General features: G+C 55.2%; 1 protein-coding gene across 1 annotated transcript; it reads right to left on the reverse strand.

Annotated features, from left to right (window-relative positions):
* Positions 1-12,204: 12,204 nt before the first annotated feature.
* On the reverse strand, positions 12,205-20,112 carry LOC136379052 (uncharacterized). Its single transcript, XM_066346519.1, has 3 exons — positions 20,091-20,112; positions 16,762-17,331; positions 12,205-12,398 (listed from the first exon to the last, which is right to left on the reverse strand). The coding sequence occupies exons 1-3, from the start codon at positions 20,110-20,112 to the stop codon at positions 12,205-12,207; spliced, it is 786 nt and encodes a 261-aa protein (XP_066202616.1).
* Positions 20,113-22,029: the final 1,917 nt, after the last annotated feature.

Genomic DNA, 22,029 nt, shown 5'->3' on the forward strand with positions numbered 1-22,029 from the left:
GACCCTGTGACAGGCTAGTGGTTTCCGGCCCCTGAGGGTGGGCAGCTGGGATATTTATCTTCCTAGCTGGGGACACGGATCAGGTGTCACCGAGCCAGGTGTCAGTTACAAAGATCTCCAAATGAATGATGACTACATTTAAAATGTTTTGCAAAAGCACAGTTGAGTTTGACAAAAATGTGACGAATGTTCCTGGAGTCTTTTTTCTTCCCCAACGCTGAGCGTTCTCAGCAGAGAGAGAGGGAGAATGCTGTTGGTTTCAGGCAAACAGAGAGAGAGAGAGAGAGAGAGAGAGAGAGCGAAGGACCGTTCCTAGAACCTGCCACACGCTTCCACGGGGCGTTGGGGGTCTGGGAGGGTGAGACACCATTTCACGTGTTTTCTGAACCTTGAGTATTGAGGTCCAGAGGCAAGGCCAGATTCAGGAGGGGTCATGAGAAGAGCCATTTCTCAAAAGTGTCTAGATCTTTCCTCGTGAGATCCTCCACCAGGAAGGGACAGGAATGGAAAGAAGTTTGAACAACCAGTAGTCTCTTTCTGAGAGGGTCAAACTTCAGTATATAAGTTGTCACTATCTGAAACCTCTTCCAGCCAAAAATCTACCATCTCCCCCTAACCACATAACCACACTCTCCATCCCTGTCCCCGCCCAGGCTGCAGGCAGCGGCATGGGATCCCGTGACCCTCTTACTGCTGGGCGTCAGGAACGCTGGGGGACGCCCCCAACACCCGTGGACAGCTCAGAGCTGTAGCAGTGCAGCCCTCGTCTGGTCTCTGCGTGTCCCGCTGTCCGCTGGGGGTCTCCCCGTCCGTCTCCAGCGTGAGATTCCAGCCCGCTGACCCCATGGTACATCCAATTTAGGTTACAAATAGTTAGGACAGCCGATTGTCTTTTATGAGAGCTTCTGTCCCACTAGAATTTTCCTAAAGACATTTTAAAAGTTATTGCAAGAAAGTAAATAAGTAAACAAACAGATCTTCCCTCTCTCTCAACAGTCATGCCAGAATATTTGCATGACCCCCCCACCCACCTACCCACCTCTGGGCTGTGACTGTTGGGCACCATTTGTCATCAACAGAGATATAGCAACAATATAGCAACATCTTCTCACCATCACAAGTTAGCCTCTCTCACGAGTCTATGGATCCTGAGTGTTTGCTACCCTCGTTCTTATTTTAACCTTCACAGCCCCAAGTGATTTAAAAAAAAAAAAAAGCTTTTTAATCCACTCATCCTCTGACGGACACTTGGGCTGTTTCCAGATCTTTGCTATTGTGAACAATGCTGCCACAAACATGCGGGTGCATTTCTCCTTTTCGAGCCGTTCTATGGTGTCCTTGGGGTATATTCCTAAAAGTGGGATAGCTGGGTCAAAAGGCAGTTCGATTTTCAGTTTTTTGAGGAATCTCCATACTGTTTTCCACAGTGGCTGCACCAGTCTGCATTCCCACCAGCAGTGCAGGAGGGTTCCCTTTTCTCCACATCCTCGCCAGCACTTATTCTGTGTTGTTTTGTTGAAAAGCTTTGGTACATATATATTATGGAATACTACTCAGCCATAAGAAATGATGACATCGGATCATTTACAATAACATGGATGGACCTTGACAACATTATACGGAGTGAAATAAGTAAATCAGAAAAAAAACTAAGATGAATCCATACATAGAAGGGACATAAAAATGAGACTCAGAGACATGAACAAGAATGTGATGGCAACAGGGGCGGGGGGTTGGGGGAGGGGGGGATGGGGTGAAGAAGGAGAGAGGGGTTAGGGGAGGGGAGGGGCACAAAGAAAACCAGACAGAAGGTGACAGAAGACAATTTAACTTTGCGGGAGGGGTATACAGCACAATCAAATGTCAAAATAATCTAGAGATATTTTCTCTCAACATATGTACCCTGATTTATCAATGTCACTGCATTAAATTTAATAAAAAAAAAAAGAAAAAGAAAAAAAAAAAAGATCCTGATGAAAATAAAGTCCTAGGTGGGCATTTTTTGTTTATGTTTTCATCTTACTGTTTTCCCACTTCTCTCCCCATCCCTACCCCGTTTTGAGCAGATATGTAGCCCTGAGGCAAAGAGAGGGGAGGGGACAGGGCAGATAGAATAGAAATAAACAGAGCGCATCAATATGCATAAAGCGTCGTCTCTTTAGAAGCCCCAGCCCTTTGAACACCAGAGAGGGCTTGGAACACAGACACAGTGTCTGCGAGGTCTGGGTAGGAAATTCTTAAAAAAATAAAATAAAATTAGAAACAGAAAACAAAACAGAAAAGCTGGAACCTTTATTCGTAGAAAGGGAGGGCAGTGCCCGTGCGCCAGCTCTCGGCATCGCGACAAGAGCACCTGGATACCACATCCAGCGGACTGTCCCTTCAGGTGTCCTGGAACTCACCTGCTCGAGACCCGGGACAAAGGCACCTGGATACCGCATCCAGAGAACCGTCCCTTTCGATGTCCCGGAACTCACCTGCTCGGGACCCGGGACAAGGGCACCTGGATACCGCATCCAGAGAACCGTCCCTTTCGATGTCCCGGAACTCACCTGCTCGGGACCCGGGACAAGGGCACCTGGATACCGCATCCAGAGACCGTCCCTCCCGGAACTCACCTGCTCGGGACCCGGGACAAGGGCACCTGGATACCGCATCCAGAGACCGTCCCTCCCGGAACTCACCTGCTCGGGACCCGGGACAAGGGCACCTGGATACCGCATCCAGAGAACCGTCCCTTTCGATGTCCCGGAACTCACCTGCTCGGGACCCGGGACAAGGGCACCTGGATACCGCATCCAGAGACCGTCCCTCCCGGAACTCACCTGCTCGGGACCCGGGACAAGGGCACCTGGATACCGCATCCAGAGAACCGTCCCTTTCGATGTCCCGGAACTCACCTGCTCGGGACCCGGGACAAGGGCACCTGGATACCTCACCCAGCGGACTGTCCCTTCAGGTGTCCCGGAACTCACCTGCTCGGGACCCGGGACAAGGGCACCTGGATACCTCACCCAGCGGACTGTCCCTTCAGGTGTCCCGGAACTCACCTGCTCGGGACCCGGGACCAGGGCACCTGGATACCGCATCCAGAGACCATCCCTCCCGGAACTCACCTGCTCGGGACCCGGGACAAGGGCACCTGGATACCGCATCCAGCGACCGTCCCTTCAGGTGTCCTGGAACTCACCTGCTCGGGACCCGGGACAAGGGCACCTGGATACCGCATCCAGAGACCGTCCCTCCCGGAACTCACCTGCTGGGGACCCGGGACAAGGGCACCTGGATACCGCATCCAGCGGACCGTCCCTCCCGGAACTCACCTGCTCGGGACCTGGGACAAGGGCACCTGGATACCGCATCCAGCGACCGTCCCTTCAGATGTCCTGGAACTCACCTGCTCGGGACCCGGGACAAGGGCACCTGGATACCGCATCCAGCGGACTGTCCCTTCAGATGTCCTGGAACTCACCTGCTCGGGACCCGGGACAAGGGCACCTGGATACCGCATCCAGCGGACTGTCCCTTCAGGTGTCCCGGAACTCACCTGCTCGGGACCCGGGACAAGGGCACCTGGATACCTCACCCAGCGGACTGTCCCTTCAGGTGTCCCGGAACTCACCTGCTCGGGACCCGGGACAAGGGCACCTGGATACCGCATCCAGCGGACCGTCCCTCCCGGAACTCACCTGCTCGGGACCCGGGACAAGGGCACCTGGATACCGCATCCAGCAGACTGTCCCTTTAGGTGTCCCGGAACTCACCTGCTCGGGACCCGGTCGTCAGAGGGCTGGAGAGCAGAGCAAACCCAAAGCACACCTGAGCAGCAGGCTCTTCAAGGCCGCCGTGCACTCAGACAAGGGAGCCGCTTCCCCTGTTTGCTGGTACCAAGCACCTGTTTCCTGGAAACCGTGCCCAGAGAGAACCAATGGTGAGCCCTGCGGGGTCCAAGGGGGGCACCAGGCCTCCAGGGCTCCAGGGGGTCCCAGGGAAGGCGGGCCCCTCTGAAACCTCGTCACCCCCAGCAAGTCACGCTTTCAACACTCAGCCATGGCAGAGCCTCAGGCCCAGGCAGCGGTCATGGCCTTGTCTTCAGACTGCTGCCGGCCGACCCCCGGGACCTCGCCCAGAGGGGAGGCTCAGGGCACCTGTGAGACAGGCACCTGCCTGACCCGTGTCTGAGCCCTCCGGGCAAATGGAGCCCTGCTGGAAGGAAGGACAGTCTTCTCAGATGGGCGGTGCTCCCACCTCCTTCGGATGGGACCGGAAGCTGCTATCTTCACTGAGACCACCAGGATCCTTGCGACCTGCCTGTCCCCCAGACAAGGGCCACCACCACCATGCAGCACGCCCTGATTTCCAGAGGGGATACTGTCACAATACTCCTCAGATAGTTTAACTTGCTACACACACACACTCAGCATATGTGCAGACATACCCTGCTCCACACCACACACACATATACACACATGCACGTGCACACACACGCTCACACACTTGTGCTCCTCACTGTTTTCCGGGTCTCTCTGAACTTTCTGTCCCTAAATGCAGCCTCTGCTTCCTCAGGAGCCCCCGTGCTGGGAAGCCGGAGAGAGAATCAGGCTGCCCTTGGGTGTTTGGTGCTCGGTCTCACCTCCCCCCTGGCGTGTGTCTTTCATCGCAAAGGTTCAGGGAATGACAATGACAATGACGTCCTCCTGAAGAGACAGATCGGCCCCGGTGGGAAGCAGAGACCACTGCCCTACTCTCTAAGCCCCGGGCCCCTCTCCAGGTCCGAGGTCCAGAGCTACACGTCCTCCCGACCCCGACCCAGCCCTGCTCCCGCCCGGGGCCTGCCTGTGACGCCTGCCAGGTTTGTCCACAGACGTGACACGGCCCCTGGCAGCGGGACGACCGTCTCCCGTTTCCTGACCTTTCTCTAACAGGGCGGCCGGGAGAAGAACCAGGCTCAGGGATGTGACGTGCTCTCCCTCCCTCGTGGGTGCCGAGGTCCTGCCGGCCTTCCGAGGGGGGCACCCCCACGCCGTTCAATGTCAGGATGGAACGCCTCCTCTAAAAACGGGGTGTACCTCTGACAAAGCCTGTTCCTGGATCTCCAAATGTCCATGCATCTCCACATTTCCACAGGCTCCTCCTTGGGGAGACGGCTACTTGTCTGCGCCTGACCGTGCAGCTGGGGTCGCCTTCTTTTACGGTTCCCAGATCTTCCGCTTAAGGACCCCCCCCCCCCCCAGAGCAGACTCCACTCCGTGTTGCAGCCGCACTCACAGTGCAGTGGCACGTGGCACGTGAGAAACACCAGATTCACCCGCTAGACACGCATGGGCTGAGCAGGTTCTGAGGGTCAGAGTAGACCCCATGCAAAGTTAAATGAAGAAGCAGAAAAGAAACAAGCAGAAGATCTCACTCAGCTCAGTGGATTTTCTTCTTTTTTAATTTTTTATTTTAGTTTTTTTTATTTTAGTGAAAGGAAGGGAGGCAGAGAGACAGACTTCTGCATGCACCCTGACAGGGATCTACCTGTTAAGCCCACTGAGGGGTGATGCTTTGCCCATCTGGGGCCTCTGCTCCGCTGCTCAGCAATTGAGCTCCTCTTAGTGCCTGAGGTGGAGGCCACGGAGCCATCCTCAGCGCCCAGGACCAACTTGCTTAAAGCAATCAAGCAATAGCTGTGGGAGAGGAAGAGAGAAAGAGAGAGAGGGAGAAGGAGGAGGAGTGGAGAAGTAGATGGTCACTTCTCCTGTGTGCCCTGACTGGTTATTGAACCTGGGCCGACACTCTACCACTGACCAGCCGGCCAGGACCTGGATTTCCTTCTAAGTGTATCTCCTCGTGGGATCTTCTATTTGATGATAAAGCAATAGGGACATGATCATTGTTAAAGTAGGCAAAGGTCCAGAATTTAGATAAAAAATATTTCACATAGCCCTAAACGATCTTATTTTCTCAGGAATGCCTCGTGTTGTGGGCTAGTTTCATATGAGACACGGTGTTGATAGTTCCACGCCCCATTCTGCTGCCTAATGTGTCACTCATGTTCCGCGAATCACAGCCCGAGAAAGACACACCGGGAAGCTTTGCACCAAGCCAGGGTCACCCTCTCCTCTCCTCCCTTGGGGCCTGGGCGGCACCGCAGACGGGACATCAGCGAGGTGAACGAGAGCAGCCACACGCTCCCAGGTGGCAGGACGGCCCAGGGGTCGGTGCGGCGGCCGGCGGCACGCGGTTTCCGGGCCCTCTTCCAAGCGCAGAGGTGACGCGCTCCCCTGCTTTGTGTGTGGCTTCTCCGGAAACCTCTCCACGAAGATGAGGTCCCGAGTCAGCCCCGCTCTGTCCCCTTCCCGCAAGGCACCGCTGCCCTGTGGCCCTCAGGGTTTCATTCACTGTGTGGACAGTCACTACATAGTTATCAGCTCCTGTCTCAGTGTGGGGCCCCACCGAAGGACAACCTCCCTCACAGACCTGCGTCCAGGAAGGGTCCTCGGGGGAAAGGGGGCATCGTGGGAGGCCTGAGAGAGGGGGGGCCATAGCTGAGCCGGAGAAGCCGGAGGCTGTGCTGATGTGGGGAGCAGTGGGAACCCCGTGTCACCGTGTAGACATCTCTCCAGTTGTCCCTCACACGGAAAGGAAACCCCGGTGTCTGTCCACAACTCTCATCTGCATGGTGGGGGGTTTCTCCCAGGGGCTTTGGATCCCCAGAATTTCTGGGCCCCCTGAGCTTAGAAACCATGAGTTGAACTGTGGCAGGCACCCCCCTGGGCAGGGACACCGTCCGCAGGCAGGCCGGGACACTGAGGTGTGTGTGTGTGTGTGTGTGTGTGTGTGTGTGTGTGTGTGTGTGTGTATGTGGTGGGGGGCAGTGTGGGGGAGCCATAGCCATCAGCAGCGACTGCTCAGCTACCTGTCATAAGCTCACGTAGGTCCTTGGTTACCATGTTTATGCAGAACTCATATGTTGATCACATTAAGAGTCATAGAAAGAAAGGTCTCTTGGGTGGAACGGGAAAATAAACCTTCCCAAGTTCAAAAACAAAGAAAGAAAAACAGAGCTGTCTTCATTCACCCCCTTCCTCGTAACATTAACTTAATGACTTGCTGCCCCCCGGGATGTTTCGAACGGAAGACGCCCGGCCTCGCTCGAGCCCCCAGACCTCCCTGTCGGGGACAGAAGGATGGACAGAAAGGGGGGGGGAGCAGCGGGGCACCTTGACCGGGGGTTTTCTTCTGTTTTTCCCTGCATGTGCCGTCTCCCTGTCTGGCTCCCGGAGAGAGGGGCAGGCAGGGTCGGAATTAACACGGAAACAGAGGAGATCTAAAGAAAAGGAAGCGGTTTCAGCTTAGGAAATTCAGCACGGGACTAGCTCAGCATGGCGGCCAGGCTCCAGGGCGCAGAAGAGTTAGCACAGCTTCCTGGAGCTGGGCGGGCCACGCCACACACTGCCACCTGGGGAGCCCCTCCCCTCCCTGCCTTGGGGACAGGGGGACGGCATGGGGGGGGGGGGCAGGGCAGACCTGAGTGCAGGGGAAGGTTTTGCTAGATAAGTTCAGGGAGTATCAAGGGTGGAGGGGTCCCAGCCCTGATGCCTTTTGGGGACAACACGGGTGGCTCAACACATTTCAGAAAGCCGAGGGACATGGTCAGAGAGAGTGTGCGAGCTTTGCGTGGTTGAGCCTCTGTGTCACCAGGGACAGGAGCCCAGGACAGCAGGGTCGCCGAAGGGTCCACCATGGGGACCCGAACAGGACTCCACCAGCGTCAGTGGACGAGGACAAGGCAGAGACTCAGAGATACCGGTGGCTCTTCAAGAGCCAAGTGGAGGCCACCTGGATGAAACAGGGCCGTGAGGAGCTGTCGGAACCCAGAACAGGAGCCCCTCAGCTCCAGAAGTCAACAGGACACCCAGGGATGGGACAAAGCCGTCGGGACACCAGACCCACCACACCTCAGGCCGGAGCTGAGGACCTCCCCTTCACCACCAGGGGGCGCCACGAGGGCTTAGCGTGCAGCCAGTGGGGGAGGGACTCCAGGAATCAGAAAAAACAACAACAACAACAAAAAAAAACCCAGAATTTATCCCCGAAGACAGAACACCTACTAAAATGATTCTTTAAGAACTTGAATCAAACTCAGTGTCAAGCTATATAGGACATTTAGTTCAGTTTCGTCTAATATTTTTTTCCCACCTGAACGCTCTGAGTTGAGTGTTGTCAGAAAAGGGACGTTTCTATGACCGAATATGAACAAGAAATTCTCTCTGGTCTAGAGCACAGACTAGAGCGAGGCTGAAGCAGCACACGGTAGAGAGACAGCAGTCACTCCTGCCAGCCAGGCCAAGGGGTTGTTGGCTGGTCATTTTTGTGGTTTGGACAATGTGCTGTCCTCACCTCGGTCCAGATAGGAGTGTAGAGTGGCGTGTTCTTGCTCCATCTTGGCCACAGAGCGGCTCTGTCTCCTTTGGAGAACCCCAGAGCCTGGCTGGGGGGGGGGGGCGCTGGGCCAGCTCCCCGACCTCAGCGGCTGCCTCCCTCCTTGCAAGGAGAACCTGGAGTAGAAGTAAGTTCAGGAATGAAAAACGAGGTTGGTGTGGCCAAGCATGTCAACATAATGGATGAGACGGCTCTCCCAAGCCAGCCTGGGTCCCTGTGGAAATGGAACCTCTCAGGAAGAAGGATTTGTGAACCGGGTACAAACGGAATCCTCAGCCATCCAACGGCTCATGATGATTTATAAAAAGAGACCGGACTTAACAGCACACTGCCCCGCAAACTCCGGTAGGTCAGAGAAAGTGCGTTCGGGACGTCTAAGTGTTAGCGATTCCAAACCCTCAGGAAATTCATTTCTCCGGGCCATGATGGTCATAGGATATTCCAACTTTAAATACTAACATTTATTTCAAAGACAGTGATTAATATGTTAAATCCATCAAATTTTTAAAGAGTATGTGCCAAACCATGCCATGTAGAGAACTGAAAAGTCATACATCTCATTTAAAAAATTGTTTCAAGCAAATATGAAAAATGGACATATCATTAATATTTAAATAGCTCATCTACATCAATAAAAAGGCACTGACACGTTAATAAAATGGGCAAATGTGTGATCCAATACACATACAAGTGACTAATAAGCATTTGGACAAATAGTTGAACTAGCTTTGCTAATAACCAAAAGAAGTTAGATTAAACAATACCAATGCACAATTGTAAACAATCGTATAAATGCTAAAGTACCATTCTATGTCGTGAACCATGGACAATCTTTAAAAATTAAAAATGCCAAAAAATCATGAACACTTGTTCAATTGGACAGTCTCTCATAACTGGAGTTCAGGTTACGAATTGTTCCAACAGTCCTTGGAAATAATTGGGCATCAGACAGGCCCACGCCTTTGAACTGATAATCCTAGTTCTAGAAATCTAACCTGAGTTTCAAAACATAATGATTCCTGCACACACAATGCTTATAATCGAAGAAAAAATTGGGAACAACTCAAAGAGTTATGGTGAAACAGGTTATGGCTGTCTATAAGAAATAATGTTATGAATCATATTTTGCAAAAAGTAAATTTTCCCAACGCCTTGGGAAAAAATCTTTCTCTTTTATATTTATTTGCATAAAGAAAAAGGAAATAAAAAAAAGAAAATACACTATTGCATTGTTATGGTTGACCTTTAAGATATTAAAGGTTTTGAGAGAATAGTTATTACTTTTTATCATGAGACAGATAAGAGTGAATTTTTTATTTCTTACCGACTATGGTGACCACATTGCTGGTTTAAAGAACAGGAAGGTTTTGTTTTTGAGGATTAGTTTTTCTCAGCAGTGGAGCCCAAGGACTGAACCCTTCCCACCCTAAGCAACTAGATCCCACTTCCAGATTGGAACCTATCCTCAGAACAGTTTAAAAATAATCACACATGATTCACTGGGTAAAGCAGCCTGTATTATTATTTTTTTCTTACTCTGACATATGTGGAAGTCCTCCTTTTTCTAGGGAAAAATAATTTGGTCTTTATTATTCCAATACAGATCGGGAGTCTGACGTGAATGCAAATGTCAGTGCATTTTAATAACAGAAGATTCCTTTTGGTATCGGCAAAGAAATTACTTATTCATGGCACTTGGCCACCAGGAGAGGCTCCCGTCCTGTGTTACGTGTGGGCCTGGCATAGCAGCATTAATGCTCCTGACGCCCCAGCTCGCAGCTCGGGAAGCCAGTCCCCCCTATAATTACAGTGTGTCTTGTCTTGTTCCTTTATAATGGTTTGGAAAATGGTCACTCAACCAGATGATTACGGTCATGTCACAACGTTTTGTGATATTTTAGAAACAATCATGTAAATTTGGTGACACGGTGAATCACGAAATCGGGTGTTTAAAAGTCAGAGGCGTGTGTCCTGGAGGCCACAGGTGGCTGCTGGGAAATCCTTGCAGGGCAGAGACAGCCCCACTTCCTCCTGAGCTGGCTCCCTACAGAACCTCTCTGTTGTGCCACCGGGCAGCCCCACGCCCCTGTGCCTCCACCAACCCCCCACCCCGTGCCCCTACTCCCACCACACATGCTGGCCCACCCCCCGCTCGGTCACTTAGAGTCTCTGTCCAAGGAGTTTGAAATTTAAGCCTCAGAGACTCTCTGGCACACCGTGTTGAGCACTGCAGGTGCGAACGCATCTTGATCCTCAGCCTCTTCCACACAAGGCGATCGTGTGAGCCTGCAACTCCCCTTGAAAGAACTCAAACACACACCCAAACAGGCATCTGTTCATAACGGCATTATCCACGATAGCTAAAAAGTGGAAACAACCCAAATTTCCGTCACCAGGATGAAGGGCTATCCAAAATGTAGTCGATCCCTGCGATGGGATATTATTCAGCCAGAAAAAGGGATGGAGTTCTGACATCTGCTACAATGTGGCTAAACCTCGAAGCATTACGCCAAAGTGAAAGAAGTCAGACACAAAAGGCTATATATAAATCATGATTCCATGTATATATGAAATGTCCAGACGAGGCAAATCCACAGAGACTGGAGACGGGTTGGTGACTGTCAGGGGCTGGGGGAGGGGGCATAAGAGCAACTGCTGAAAAGGTATCTTTGTCTGTTTGGGCTGCTATAACAAAAATGACATAACCAGGTGGCTTATAGACACCAGAAATTTATCCCTCAGAGTTCTGAAGGCTGGCAAGTCCAAGATCGAGGTGCTGATAGATTTGGTACGTCTGGCGAGAGCCCGTTTACTCATGGAAGGCTGTAATTCTATTATAAGGGCACTAATCCTCTTCGTGAGGGCTCCACCCTCATGACCCAATCTCCTCCCAAAGGCCCCACCTCCGAATACCATCACAATGGGCATTAGGTTTCCACATACAGATTTTGGAGAGGACACAGCTATTTAGTCTCTAGCAATAAAGATGGGGTTTTCTTTTGAGGCCATGAAAATGTTTGGGAATTAAAAAGAGGTGGTGATCGTACAACATTGCGAATACACGAAATGCCAGTGAACTGTATCCTTTAAAGTGGTTGATACTTTCGATTCCCGGCCAGGGCACACAGGAGAAGCGCCCATTTGCTTCTCCACCCCTCCGCCGCGCCTTCCTCTCTGTCTCTCTCTTCCCCTCCCGCAGCCAAGGCTCCATTGGAGCAAAGATGGCCCGGGCGCTGGGGATGGCTCTGTGGCCTCTGCCCCAGGCGCTAGAGTGGCTCTGGTCGCAACATGGCGACGCCCAGGGTGGGCAGAGCATCGCCCCTGGTGGGCGTGCCGTGAATCCCGGTCGGGCGCATGCGGGAGTCTGTCTGACTGTCTCTCCCTGTTTCCAGCTTCAGAAAAAGGAAAAAATAAATAAATAAATAAAGTGGTCGAAACTATGTCATGCGAATTTCACTTCACTAACAAGTAGCTTGTGGAGAGTTTGGGTCCGGAACAGGGCCCCCTGGCATTGCAAAGACACGTGTCAGATACCACTGCGGGAACATGAATCAGGAGCCAGCAGAGAACGTTGTCTTGGGAGAGGACAGTGGAACCGGCACACAGAGACGGGGCGAGGCTGCAAGGGACCAGAGCCTGGAGGGGCTGGTGACATCTCAGTCCTTACAATCAGGTTCTCAGAGAGCCCCCTGGGTCCTCATGAATGTGTCTTACGGCCTAACAGTTTCAGTCTAAGACAGCCTATTTCCAGCAAAATCACGGATAGGTCTGCCCTGGTCACCAGACCAGGCCTGGATCAAACATGGGAATCACGGACTTGGTCGTCACGGGCCCCTCTTGCTGGCGCTGGGGACTAACAAGCTGCTCGCTCAGCAAGGAGGCGGCAGACACACTAGCCCTTCTGTTGCTGGAAGCCTCTCTGTGGGTTTCTGTTATTGACTGTGAAGGGGCCCTGTTTGCGCACGGGGGTACTGCGTCAAGACCGACGGCCTCCGTGAGTACGGGAACAGGGGGGGTCTCACTAACGGATGAATCTGCAGGGCCTCCATTCAGATGTCCACCTTCCCCAGCTCAGAGAAGCCTCCGAGGAAGCTCCCGTACGGAGCCACCAGCTGACCAAACAACCCTCCAGCCCCCTCTGCTCCCTCTGCCTGTGAACCTGCACGTGCAGGGAAGACCCGCCTGCTCACAGGACGGCGGCACCTTCCTGAATGTTTTTCTCACCAACCCGAAGCTCTGGAAGGGGTTGAATCCATCAGTGAGCACCGCCTTCCTGAGTGTGTCAGGCTTGCTGTGTTGACATCTGCCATGGCGACTGCTCCTTAAGCGTGTCTGCAGCCTTCGCGTGCGCCCAGCGCGTTCACGGCCAGAGTGCCCGTCGTACTGCCCGGTAAAGATGTTGGGCTGTGTCTGTCGCCCCCCACCCCCACCCCGGGCGTGTGCACGGGGACTTGAGAGCCACGTCATGACTGCTTTGAGACCCCAGGTTCCCTGAGCCCCCGACACAGGTCACCCCCCACCCCCATCCCCCATCCTGTGAGCCTTCTCTGAGCACCTGGAGCCCGACCCCCCCTCACCCTTCCCCCCGCCCCCCCTCCCCCGCACTGAGCACCTGGAGCCCCACCCCCCTCACCCTTCCCCCCGCCCCCCTCCCCCGCACTGAGCACCTGGAGCCCCACCCCCCTCATCCTTCTCCCCGCCCCCCCCCCCCCCGCACCCCTCTGAGCACCTGGGAGCCCTCCCCCTCCCCCCTCTCCCCTCCCCCCTCCCCCCTCCCCCCTCCCTCATTCCCCCCTTCCCCCACCCCCCTCCCCCCGCACTGAGCACCTGGAGCCCCACCCCCCTCATCCTTCTCCCCGCCCCCCCCCCCCCCCCGCACCCCTCTGAGCACCTGGAGCCCAACCCCCCCCCTGCACCCCTCTGAGCACCTGGGAGCCCTCCCCCTCCCCCTCCCCCCTCCCCCCTCCCTCCTTCCCCCCTTCCACTCCCCTCCCCCCGCACTGAGCACCTGGGAGCCCGACCCCCCCTTCCCCACACACCTTCTCTGAGCACCTGGGAACCCGACCTCCCCTCCCCCGCACACCTTCTCTGAGCACCCGGGAGCCCTCCCCCTCCCTCCTTCCCCCCTTCCCCCTCCCTCCTTCCCCCCTTCCCCCTCCCTCCTTCCCCCCTCCCACCCCCCTCCCCCCGCACTGAGCACCCGGGAGCCCTCCCCCTCCCCCGCACACCTTCTCTGAGCACCTGGAGCCCGACTCCCTGCCGGGTCGCTCTCCTTCCTTTCTGCGACCCCAGCAAGCTGACCCCTCCGCGTTGTTTATCACAGACCCTGCTCCCCCTGTGCCAGCAGGCGGTCACAGAAGCGAGTAGGAGGCTATCCGCATTTCATGCACGGGTCCTCTCGGTAGACTTTCCAGCCTGCTGACGTCTGTTCTTCGCGGGTCAAAACGGAAATGGTCATGAACAGACTGGAGACCTTCCCGTCGCCTCAGGCTTTTCAGCCGGCCTGCGGTTGTTGTCTAAGACAGTGGTCCCCAACCTTTTTTTGGGCCACGGACCGGTTTAATGTCAGAAAATATTTTCACGGGCCGGCCTTTAGGGTGGGACGGATAAATGTATCACGTGACCGAGACAAGCGTCAAGAGTGAGTCTTAGACGGATGTAACAGAGGGAATCTGGTCATTTTTTAAAAATAAAACATCGTTCAGACTTAACTATAAATAAAACGGAAATAATGTAAGTTATTTATTCTTTCTCTGCGGACCGGTACCGGTCCGCGGCCCGGGGGTTGGGGACCCCTGGTCTAAGACACCGTTCCCCCTCAGATCCGTGAACCCATCCAGGAAATGTGTCAGCTCTCACTTTCAGAGGGATACTTTTATTGAAAAGTGTCGGACCAGCAGTGATTGCCACTTGGGCTGGCAGTGGGAATGCTGTCCTCTCCTCCCACGGTTCCTACTCAGGTGTCAGGGCAGTGCTGCAGAACCGCCAAGCAGAGCTCTCCAGAATTGTGGAGGCATCATGCCGTGTTGAAATTTGGTTTAAAAGGGTGACCCTGACATTACATATGTTTTGATAGGTCGATGGGACCATACCACCCGCCTTCTGTCACCCCGTGATGGCTCCCCCTCCTGTAGGGCCTGAACGTTTGTGTCCCCCCCAGAATTCGCGTGTTGAAGTCTAAGCCACATTCGATGGTGACTGGGTGTTCTCTTTGGAAGGTGCTGTTTTGCGGAGGTGGTCAGGTTGAGATGAGGTCCTGAGGAAGGGGAGCCCCTGCGACAAGCTCAGTGTCCTTATACGAAAGAGCCTGGTCCCTCTCGCGCCGCTCTCTGCCCAGTGAGAGTACATACAACAAGAGCACAGCCACCTGCAGACCAGGACGAGCCCTGGCCAAGGGCCGGGCTTGCTGGCACCCTCGTCTCAGGATTCAAACCTCTGGAGCTCTGGGAAATAAATTTCTGTTTACTGAAGTCACTCAGTCTGTGGTATTCTGTTAGAACGAAGACCCCTTCCAACACGAGTCAAATGCACCCCACCCCTGACACGCAAGGCCCCAGGTAGCCAGCCCCTGCCTGTCCCCGATGCCCGCTCACTCCTTGGGGCTCCCTCACCCAGCCCTGTTCCTACACGCCCCGCATCAGTGAGAGTGATGTCTGGTTTCCCCTGACACGCACCCCTTCCTTTCCCTGTTAGATCCCACGCGGCTAAAACGTCACAGCGTGAGTGATGGGTTCCCTGGCTCCCCCTACGCCATCCCTGGGGACCCAGGGCCTCTGGCTCAGTGCGTATCGCCATGTGTAATTATTGATGCGTGCCCATGTGTGTGAGGTCTCCCATGGCACCTGCAGGTCCAACAGAACCCGTGTCAGCTGATGCCCGCCCGCTGAAAGAACGCACCGAGTGGGCATTTTGAAATGGTAACGTTAGGAACTTTCCAAAGGACCCCACTCCGGACTCTCAGGTCACAGACTCAGAGCTCAGCGGCGCTGGAAGCCACCTCAGGGCATGCGGGTCCTGCCCAGGCAGCTGCCCGTGTGCCTGGCCCAGCCTCGCACCTGTCCCTCGGGGCCAGCGGTCACCTGGCAATGGGTAAAGTGAGGTCTCGTCAGCAGAAACCCTCCCTAAACATCAGAACACAGTGTGGGCCTCTCTGCCTGCAGAGATGTCACCCTTCAGGGGAATCCCATGAGAAACGGTGGCCTGCTCTGACAGCAGGGAGGCCCTCCGCGGAGCTGGGCCTGAGCCGCCCCCGCCCCTGCCCCCGCCTCCCGCCGGGAGGAGCAGCAGCCGCCCTGTGGACCCAGGAGGCTCTGTCATTAAAGTGGGGGGTGAGGCCTGCGTGAGTTTTGCTGCCCGTTTACAGGGAAGACAGATGCTGAGGGTCGTACCACGCCAAGGACAGGACTCGGGGCAGACTCGGGGCCGCCTCCCACAATGGGCGGTCGAGGTGCGGGCCGTCTCACGCACACACGGGGCTCGTTCCGGCCTGGGCCCTGCAGGGAGCATTTCATCTGTGTTACCTGCATGTTCCCTGAACTTCCTCTAGGAGAGCGGCCGGCCGTGGCTGTGATGACCGGGTCCAGATGTCTTCTGTTCTCAGGGTCTCACATCTCTGTCCGACAGTAGGTGCTTCAGACACGTTTTGAGAAGGGATTTTTACTCTAGTTAGTAAATAGTTTTCTGTTGGTTGGTTGGTTGGTTTATGCCCATTAAAATCTCATTTGCTTCAAAATGTCAAGCGGCAGTTGTTAAAATAGAAGTTAAAGATACCAAACGCAAAATGGACTATGTTACCCAGTTGGGGACACATTGGCCTCCTGAAACCTTACTCTACCATGAAGCAAGGGTGTCTTCCTGTTTCAGGCGTGCCCACAGGGAGTGTGCCCACAGGGAGCGTGCCCACAGGGGGCGTGCCCATATGGGGTGTGCCCACACACAGGGAGCATGCCCACAGGGAGCGTGCCCATATGGGGTGTGCCCACACACAGGGAGCGTGCCCACAGGGAGCGTGCCCATATGGGGTGTGCCCACACACAGGGAGCGTGCCCACAAGGAGCGTGCCCATATGGGGTGTGCCCATACACAGGGAGCGTGCCCACAGGAGGTATGCCCACACGAGATGTACCCACAGGGGGTGTGCCCACAGGGAGTGTGCCCACAGGAGGTATGCCCACACGAGATGTACCCACAGGGGGTGTGCTCACAGGGGACATGCCCACAGGGTGTGCCTACAGGGGGCGTGCTCACAGGAGGAGTACCCACAGGGAGTGTGCCCACAGGGGGTGTGCTCACAGGGGGCGTGCCCACAGGCAATGTGCCCACAGGGGGGCATACCCACAGGGGATGTGCCCACAGGGGGCGTGCCCACAGGAGGAGTGCCCACAGGGGGCGTGCTCACAGGAAGAATGTCCACAGGGGGTGTGCCCACAGGGGGCATGTTCACAGGGGGCGTGACCACAGGGGGCGTGCTCACAGGGGGAGTGGTCACAGGGAGTGTGCCCACAGGGGGCGTGCTCACAGGAGGAGTGCCCACAGGGGGCGTGCCCACAGGAGGAGTGCCCACAGGGGGCGTGCCCACAGGGGACGTGCCCACAGGGGGCATGTTCACAGGGGGCGTGCTCACAGGGGGTGTGGTCACAGGGGGTGTGGACACAGGGGGTGTGGTCATAGAGAGTGTGCCCACAGGGGGTGTGCCCACAGGGGGTGTGGTCACAGGAGGAGTGCCCACAGGGGGCGTGCTCACAGGAGGAGTGCCCACAGGGGGCGTGCTCACAGAGGGCGTGGTCACAGGGGGTGTGCCCACAGGAGGAGTGCCCACAGGGGGTGTGCCCACAGGAGATGTGCCCACAGGGGGCGTGCTCACAGGAGGAGTGCCCACAGGGGGCTTGCCCACAAGGCATGAGACTGGAGAGAGGCGTCGCCCACAGGCCCCCGGCTGCACCAATCTGTCTTATGTACTCAGAATTAAATCTGAAGTATATATTTAAAAATGAACTCTCCTCCAACAAGTTAAACATAGAATTACCACATGGTTCAGTGTGTCCACTTCTAGGCACACACCCAGGAAAAATGAAAGCCTGCGTCCACGCAGAAACCTGCACACGAATGTTCACCGGGACTTTGCACACAACAGGCAAAGGGTGGAAAGAACCCCAGTGCCCGTCAGTGGACGAGTGCACAGACGAGGTGTGGTCTGTCCATTCCTGGCAGTATGACGCGCTGGCATGCGTCACAGCGTGGGGAGTCGTGGGGACCCAATGCTGAGGGAGAGAGAGGAGACCGTCACAAGAGACCATGTCCTATCGTGTGATCCGCTGATAAGAAATGTCCGGAGGAGGTGAGTGCGTAGAGACAGGAGGCAGACGGGTGGTTGCCAGGGCCGGGGGAGAAGGATGAGTGGGGAGTGATTGAGACGGGAGTGGGGTTCAGGGGCGCGAGAATGTTCTGGAGCTACTTGCGGTGATGGTGGTGCGACATCACCAGTGTACAAAACGGCACTGAATCGTGCACTGTAAATTGGTTAAAATGATGAAGTTTATGTCAAGAGATTTTTACTACACACGGGCGGAGCGTGGGATGCGCGGGCACGCGGAGTGAGGAGCCTTCTCTGTGGCGTCCGGCGGCGGCAGTGGCGTCCGATGGACACGGAGTTGAAGGACATTCTGCACTGACTTTCAGGTCAGCCTTGATTCCTCCCCATTTTCCAAGTCTGGTTCTCTCCCGCCTTGTTCTGATTCTTTCAATCCTTTCCTGCTTTCTAGTAAATTCCTTTTCTGTGCAATGTACTTGGAGATTATTTTTGGTATATGCAACCAAATACCCTGAATGACACCCCTGGGCACAACACCATAATCTGGTATTTTTTAAATAGTTATCAAGACTCTAATTAGTCTGGAATCTATCTAACAATCTGTCCATAAGTCTGCCTATTTACCCACCAGCTCGCTCCTTCCTTCCTTCCTTCCTTCCTTCCTTCCTTCCTTCCTTCCTTCCTTCCTCCCTCCCTCCCTCCCTCCCTCCCTCCCTCCCTTCCTCCCTCCTTCCCTCCCATCCTTCCTTCCTTCCTTCATTCTCTTCCTTGCTTCATCTGTCTGTCCATCCATCCACCCACCCATTCACCCACCCATCCATCCTTCCATTGATCCTTCCATCTGTCCCTCCCCTCATCCATCTTCACTCTCCTCTCTAAAGGAGCGATACTGATCCTGACCAGCTTGGATCCCACACCTTCCTGCAAACCCCTCAGTCATAGCATCACGTTACAGTGATCACTTGTTTGATCATCTGTGTTTCCTGATAGTCTGGGGATGTCATACAGGAAGAGTCTTTGCTGAAACCTAGCACCCAGCAGAGTGTCTAACATGAGTGGATGTTTACTCAACACTTGTTGAACGAATCAATGAATGGATAACTGAATGAGGGTGGCTGGGCCATCACTAGTGGGCACCAAGGTGACCTCCCTCTGCACGGGGTGGACTCACTGCCTGCCTCTGTGCTGTCCACCTCTTCCTCCCACACTTCCTCTGGGACACCCAGCCGTCTGTCTCACAGCCTTCCTCCAGACAGGCATCATTACATTTCAGTTACTAAGTTACAATCTCATTCCCAGATTTACCTTCCGGTCAAGATCTCCTTGGTTGGAATTTTGGAGGTTATCGAAAATACTCAACACACATTTAACAAAATGGTCCTTATTCTTCTCTATTGAGTCCCCCACCCCCCAAAAGGAAAGAGAGAAAAATGAAAGATAAAAAAATACAATTCCGTTTTCTTATTTAGAAATACATGGTTTCCATTTAATGCGTTAGTCCTCCAGGTGTGGTGACCAGGGGAGCAGCCGCCGCACCACCTGGAAAGTGATTGGAAATGCATGTTCTCAGGCCCCGCCCCGGACCTAATGAGTCCGGAAGTCAGAGAGTGTGACCCGCGGTCTGTGTGTTAAGAAGCCCTCGGGTTTGTTCTGACGCACACGTTTGAGAACGGCTCCTTTTAGGCGACGATTCCTATATCCAGATGCCTATTAGAATCACTAGGAATTCTACAACGTACAGACCGCCAGGCCCCGGGAGGGGCTGGTGTGGCCGGGACCCGGCTCTCCGCTTCACAGGGATGAACCTCAGCCCGTGACTCGCGTCTTTGTGGAGAAACTGCCAACGCACCACAGTCTAAAGGACAGTCACTGAGTCAGTAGACGACCTAAAAACTGTCCCCCCACCCAGTATGCAGATGAGGGAACCCCCACTCCCCTCCATGCTGCAGACTGATACATTTCCTCCCGAATCTCACCCTAACCCTTTATCTTGAGGAGAGACGACATTCTCAGATTGGCTGTCACTCAGCCTTCACGTCAGGCAACCCTTTTCCAGGGGCGTCCTCCTGGTACCCTAGTGGACGGCTCTGCACCCTGGGACCTCTCATGTGGAGGGAGCTCCCGGCCCCTCCTCACCTCACCTGCCTGGTCAGCTCAGACTGGGAGCTCTCAGCAGCCTCACCGTTGTCCCCTGACCTCACCGTTGTCCCCTGACCTCACTTTTGTCCCCTGACCTCACCGTTGTCCCCTGACCTCGCCGTTGTCCCCTGACCTCGCCGCTGTCCCCTGACCTCGCTGTTGTCCCCTGACCTCCCTGTTGTCCCCTGACCTCACTGTTGTCCCCTGACCTCACCGTTGTCCCCTGACCTCGCCATTGTCCCCTGACCTCCCTGTTGTCCCCTGACCTCACTGTTGTCCCCTGACCTCACCGCTGTCCCCTGACCTCACCATTGTCCCCTGACCTCACCGTTGTCCCCTGACCTCACCGCTGTCCCCTGACCTCACCGTTGTCCCCTGACCTCGCCGTTGTCCCCTGACCTCGCCGCTGTCCCCTGACCTCGCCATTGTCCCCTGACCTCCCTGTTGTCCCCTGACCTCACCGTTGTCCCCCGGACCTTTTGTCATCTCGTCACCTTGTTGTCACTTTTCCCAGCTCCCTCCCGGGAGCGACGTCCCATTTGTCTCCTTCTCTCCAGAGTCCGAGCAAACACACCGACCTCGGGCAGGCAGAGGGGCCCCAGCCACGGGGAAGGGGACCACATGACCCGTCACACCCTCGCCCTTAGAGGTGACCGGGGCTTCCCGCGACACCGCTCGCCCAGACCGGCACTTTTAAGCAGCTCCCTCACCGTGGCGGCATCTTTAGACGTTTATGAAAAGGGGGCTTCTCCGGGCCTGTTCTTTGCGTGTGCACATCCTGTACCAAATCCCTGCCCGGCCCCGCTGACCGCAGTCCTCTCTCTGCGACCCCCGTGCCTCCATCTCGCCCCCGGACTGCCACCATGCCCGCCTCTTCCAGCCACATCTTCTGATGGCACTGTCCTCACCTCGTGGGCCTCACAGGAAGCGTCCCCTGGACACATCTGCCAAGTTGTATGTCCCTTAGGTTAGGAGACCCTGCCTCAGTTCCCCACATGCCCAGCCCACGGTCGCTGCTCCTATGCAAAATGTCATTCTTTTATTTTTATTTTTATTTTTTATTTTTCTGAAGTTGGAAACGAGGAGGCAGTCAGACTCCCGCATGCGCCCGACCGGGATCCACCCGGCATGCCCACCAGGGAGCGATGCTCTGCCCATCTGGGGCATCGCTCTGCTGCAACCAGGGCCATTCTAGCACCTGAGGCAGAGGCCACAGAGCCATCCTCAGTGCCCAGGCCAACTTTGCTCCAATGGAGCCTTGGCTGCGGGAGGGGAAGAGAGAGACAGAGAGGAAGGAGAAGGGGGCGGGGTAGAGAAGGAGATGAGCGCCTCTCCTGTGTGCCTGGCCAGGAATTGAACCCGGGACTCCTGCACACCAGGCTGATGCTCTACCACTGAGCCAATCGGCCAGGGCCTGAAATTCTTCATGGCTCTCAGGACGAAGGCAGTAATAAAACATTATGACCATTAACTGTTGCTGCCGAGCAGTTCTTAGAAGAACCGCGTCTTTCTCCCACAAATCAATTCCATGTTTGCGGCCACAGAAGGAACATGGCGTCACTCCCGCGTCCCCGTAGGAAACCCTCGCGTGCCTCGCGTGCTGTGTAGCGTGGCCGCTAAAGCAGAGAGACGCGCCAGTCTGTTAGGCCCTAGAACCAAATACAGAGGGACGGTTGGAAGTCGTTATTGTCCATCAGTGGATCCCAGGGCGGGTTAGAAAAATGGCAGAACCATGCAGGTGGCCCCTAGGTCCCGGTGTCCAGTGTCATCCCTCACTGCCCATAGGAGGAAATGTACCCAGGTGAGCCTGGAGCATTTTGTAGGGTTAGAAAGCAAGGATGGGCCCTGGCCAGTTGGCTCAGTGGTAGAGCGTCGGCCTGGCATGCAGGAGTCTCGGGTTTGATTCCCGGCCAGGGCACACTGGAGAGGCGCCCATCTGCTTCTCCACCCCTTCCCCTCTCCTTCCTCTCTGTCTCTCTCTTCCCCTCCCGCAGCCAAGGCTCCATTGGAGCAAAAGTTGGCCCGGGCACTGAGGATGGCTCCATGGCCTCTGCCTCAGCCGCTAGAATGGCTCTGGTCGCAACAGAGCAACGCCCCAGATGGGCGGAGCGTCGCCCCCTGGTGGGCATGCCGGGTGGATCCCGGTTAGGCGC

The sequence above is a fragment of the Saccopteryx leptura genome, chromosome 7 (assembly GCF_036850995.1).
Source record: "Saccopteryx leptura isolate mSacLep1 chromosome 7, mSacLep1_pri_phased_curated, whole genome shotgun sequence".
Lineage (NCBI taxonomy): Eukaryota > Metazoa > Chordata > Mammalia > Chiroptera > Emballonuridae > Saccopteryx > Saccopteryx leptura.